At 49.1% G+C, this 4,379-nt stretch overlaps 1 protein-coding gene across 1 annotated transcript in view; it reads left to right on the top strand.

The window, feature by feature from the left end:
• The first annotated feature begins 555 nt into the window (after window positions 1–555).
• The window catches only part of LOC119425637 (endoribonuclease ZC3H12A-like), a 17,069-nt gene continuing 13,245 nt past the window's right edge, over window positions 556–4,379 (top strand). Inside the window, exons 1-2 of the mRNA XM_037693172.1 lie at window positions 556–947; window positions 4,113–4,252. Of these exons, the coding sequence (XP_037549100.1) occupies window positions 556–947; window positions 4,113–4,252 (532 nt within the window). The remainder of the gene's footprint in view (window positions 948–4,112; window positions 4,253–4,379) is intronic.

Raw genomic sequence — 4,379 nt, 5'->3', positions numbered from 1 at the left:
GAAGAAGAAGAAGAAGAAGAAGAAGAAGAAGAAGAAGCACCTGGATGCATCAAACCTGCATGAAACGAACCAGAGGTCAGGTTCTGTAAACTTTGGAGCCTCTACCGGAAGTCTCGTGTAATCTGAAATCCGTCACGCGACCTCAGACTGCTTAGGGGAACCCCTCCACCCGTTTGTGCCTGCACCTCCTCCTCCACCTCCTGCTGCTCCTTCCTGCTCAGAGCAGCAGAGGCTCCCGCGCGCACAGACTCACCTGAGCTCAGGTGAACTCCGAGGCGCACAGAGAACATGGACTCTCCTGGTTCCGGTTCGGTTCTGCTGGGCTCAGCCTGAAGGAGTTCAGAACTTTGACAGAAACTTTCACCGTTTTGACTTTGAAGGGGTGAACATCAAATTTTAATTGAATTGGAATTACTTTTTTATTTTGACATGGAAGATATTTAAAAAATGAAAAGTCTTATTTGTCTCCCTTGATTGATTGATTGGTTGGTTGATTGATTGATTGATTGATCGATCGATCTTGGGTCTTTCCTGCAGGTGAAACATGAAACTGAGATGAAAGCAGATGTTGGTTTCCTTCCAGCTGTGCAGCCGTGGAGCAGAACTCGTGGCCCCCAAGGGTCGATGCTGGAGCCGGACCCCCGGCCCCTCCAGGCCCAGCTGGACTTCTTTCACAAGCTGGGTTACTCCACGGCCCAGGTCCAGGCCGTCCAGCAGAAGTTCGGCGCCGACACAGACAAAGTTCTGGGTGAGCTGGTCCGGATCAGGGCGGGGCGGGACGCCGATCTGGGCCCGGTGACCACCGTGTCGGTGCCCAGAGGGAGCCCTCGGGCCGGGGGCCCCGAGCTGCTGCTGCCCGTCAGCGACCCGTCTGTGCAGAACCAGGAGGATGGAGGTGGACCTGTTCTGAGGGCCGTGGTGATCGACGGTAGCAACGTGGCCATGAGGTGAGATTCAGAACTTTAGATCCCAGAACTCAGTTTGGATCAGAACTCCAATAAAACCTGTTGTAGAAACTTTTTATTATTTGAAGTAGAAGAGTTTCATGAATCAACTGCTTCATATTTAACAGATCAAATGAAACCTGTTGAACCATTTGAGCCTCACACAGAACTGAGTTCTGACTCGACCCGGTTCAGTGTCGGCAGCAGCACGAGCTTCTCGCAGAGAGTCTGAGGTCCGGGCTGATGCAGTTCAGGCGCCGGTGACTCACCTGAGCGTTTCAGGTGGTTCACGTGCAGCCTCAGCGTGAAGCTCTCGCACCGACCTGCTGAGGATTTCACTCTGAATCCACCTGGAAACGAGCAGAGCAGTTCATGTGCAGCAGATCTACGACTGCGCTCGTCGCTCAAAACATCAAAGTCTTGATTTAAACAAAACTTCTGACAAACGTATGAAAAGCTCTGCAGAGAACACGGAGGAGCTCAGGTGTTCCAGCAGCACGGCTCAGCTCGTCATGTGTTTCATCTTTTCTTGTCCGCGCTGGAGGCAAACACTCAGAGCTCTTATTTCTAATCCGGGCCTGAAGCGTGACCCGACCTGAATTTGGGCCGGGCCATAATAATGTGCTGGATGGGCGGCCGGGTCGGTGTCAGGCTTTTGATTGCCTCAGCTGACGGTCCAATTATATGGCAACATGGCTTGCCATACTTTCACCAGCCACGCGGCCATTTGACCGCCCGCTGACCGGCCATGAAAGATTAAAAAACAAAGTTCAGTTAACCTTCAGATGGAGTACTGGTGCTGCCAGGCACAGATCCATCATCCAAATGGACGTTCAGCCGCTGCACTCGGTGGACGCGCGCGGCCGACGACCCAAACAGGTGACATCACAAAGCAGACATGTCGGAGCAGGGTCCGTGTCTGAATCATGCAGAGTGCAGCAGAAGCAGGGATTAATGAGCTTTGACGGCCATGAAAGGACAAACACCCCCTGAGCTCCGAGCTGCTGCACCTTTTATTCAGCTGCGTGCGTCCACCGATTCTTGTTAACTATATTCATCCATTCAACCTTTACTTAGATGAGTCACACTGAGCCTAGAAGACTCATTTATAAACAGTCGAAGCTTAATTAAAAATGTGTTTGAGTGTGGGGGGGGTCCGACCTGTAATTATTGTTAATTCGTCTGGTCGGGCGGGGTTCTGAAATGATGGCTACGGGCTGGAGTCGGGTCAGATTTTTGGTCCTGAATGCAACTTTACCTGTCCCTCCTGCTCCGTCCCTGCTCTTTGTCCTGTGAAACATTTTTCAGAACCTCTGTGTGCATCTTCTGAATAGTGAACTGGATCTGGTCAGCTGGTCTCAACACGATCCGATTTTCTCAACAAGAAGACGGGACGAAGGAGAGCCCTCCTGCCCCGACGGGACACCAGCAGCCAGATACACAGTGGATTCCTGGGGGCAGTGGAAGATTGTGTCTGTCCGTACTGTCGGTTGAGGACGCTGAAGATGTGTAAAACGTGTCTAAACATGTGCACATCCTGGACAGAGAGGAACGATGGTTTGAGAGAGGAGTAAAGGAGGCCATCTTTGTGAAAAGAAACCGTCCATCATTAAACAGGGGCGGAGCCTCCGGGTTCAACTGTCCCCCTCTTACAATGCTGTGATTGCTAGTATCACTCAGCCCTCTGTGAACAGTAAACAGCCATCAGGTGCTAATGATCCATTGTTAGGCTGATGGTCCTTCTTGAGCATGTGATCAGCTGGTTCTGGTTGTCAGCAGCAAAACTGGTTGATCCACCCTGAGAAGGTGCTATTTAAGAGACTGAGCTGAATACAGCTCCTCAGACTGAGGAAGTCCTCAGGATGAGAGAAGAAACGTTTCTACATTGTTTTTGTTTCTTGAACGTCCAGAGGACCAGATTAACTTTTCTAGATTTGGTTTTGGATTTGACCTTTTCAACCCGTTTCTTTGGTGCTAAAGCAGCTAAAAGGTTCAGCTGTTCGGAGGAGTTCAGACCTGGAGAAGCTTCAGAAAACGACGGACGCTCAGAAGCAAAACCAACGAGAGACGTCCGTTTCCTGTCACTGCCCCCAAACGTGCACGTTACAGATAATTTTGTCGTTTAGTCAGACGCTGACGGCTGAAGATAAAATCACAAGGTGTTTGATGAATTTACGTTTTAATGTGAAGATGTAGGAAGTAGAATGAAACCGTTTCCTTTCAGCAGCAGTTCAACATGATTTTTACAGAAAATCCTACTGACCTCAAACCTCTCACGCTTTTTGTGCATGCTGTCTTTGTGCACGTTCACTTCATGCACACGCAGCTTGTGCAGCTTGTGGTTTGAACTTTCAGTCGTGCACGCAGGCTCAGGCACGTTGAATCTTCCGTCCTTATTATGCAAATCTGAGCGCACCCTTGGTTTGTGTGTTTGCAGCTTGTCTGAACAGATCCGGCCCGGCAGCATTCACTGCCAGCGCTCCGGTTCCAGTCTGAGCCCAGAACATCCTGCAGGCTCAGCTGAGGAGTTTCCTGGATGAATTGGTCCAAATGTAAAAACCCTGACAGGTGGAATGTCTCCGTTCAAACCACTGATACGGATAATGATCTGGTTTTCATAACGATTTAAAGACGGGTGTTTCTGCCGGATGGCACTCTGGATGTTTTTATTAAACACAGAAAAACTGAAGCCGTTACACCTCAGAGGTGCACATCATCTGCTGAGACATCAGAAAGGTTCTGGTCCAGTGGACTGATGGAGCATCTCTACCTGTGGCCAAATTAAACTAAAGTTCTCAAAAAAACAATGAGTTTGTTTCTTTTATTGCTTTGGATTTTCTGGATCAAAACAGCCAGATCCTGTTTCTGTTCAAATCTACACGTCCAGCTGTGGAACATCTGGCACTGAAATGTCCTGAAATGAAATGTCTAAATGATTTCTCCTTTTACTTTATGATTTTATTCGCAGCAGCAGTCAAACAGAGACACTGGTGGCAGCTAAACACTTTATCTTTAATTATTTTTATAAGCATCCCTTTGATTCAAAGTTTAAAATTTGAAACGGTCTCTGAAACTTTTCCACCTCTGTGCTCACATGTAAATTAATGTGTCGATGAAAGCAGAAACGGTCAAATCTTGGTTCTGATCTGATGCTCCTGTTTCATCCAGCCACGGGAACAAGGAGGTCTTTTCCTGCCTGGGGATCCAGCTGGCTGTGAACTTCTTCCTGGACCGAGGTCACTCCGATGTCACCGTCTTCGTCCCGTCGTGGAGGAAGGAGCAGCCGAGACCTGACGTTCCCATCACACGTAGGAGGTTAAAGTCACCCATCACACGTAGGAGGTTAAAGTCACCCATCACACGTAGGAGGTTAAAGTCACCCATGACACGTAGGAGGTTAAAGTCACCCATGACGCGTAGGAGGTTAAAGTCACC

This window comes from Nematolebias whitei, chromosome 19 (genome assembly GCF_014905685.2).
Source record: "Nematolebias whitei isolate Nwh7 chromosome 19, NemWhi1, whole genome shotgun sequence".
In the NCBI taxonomy this organism is placed as follows: domain Eukaryota; kingdom Metazoa; phylum Chordata; class Actinopteri; order Cyprinodontiformes; family Rivulidae; genus Nematolebias; species Nematolebias whitei.
Note: the sequence above shows the minus strand (reverse complement) of the source record. Positions and strands in the feature narration are given on the sequence as shown.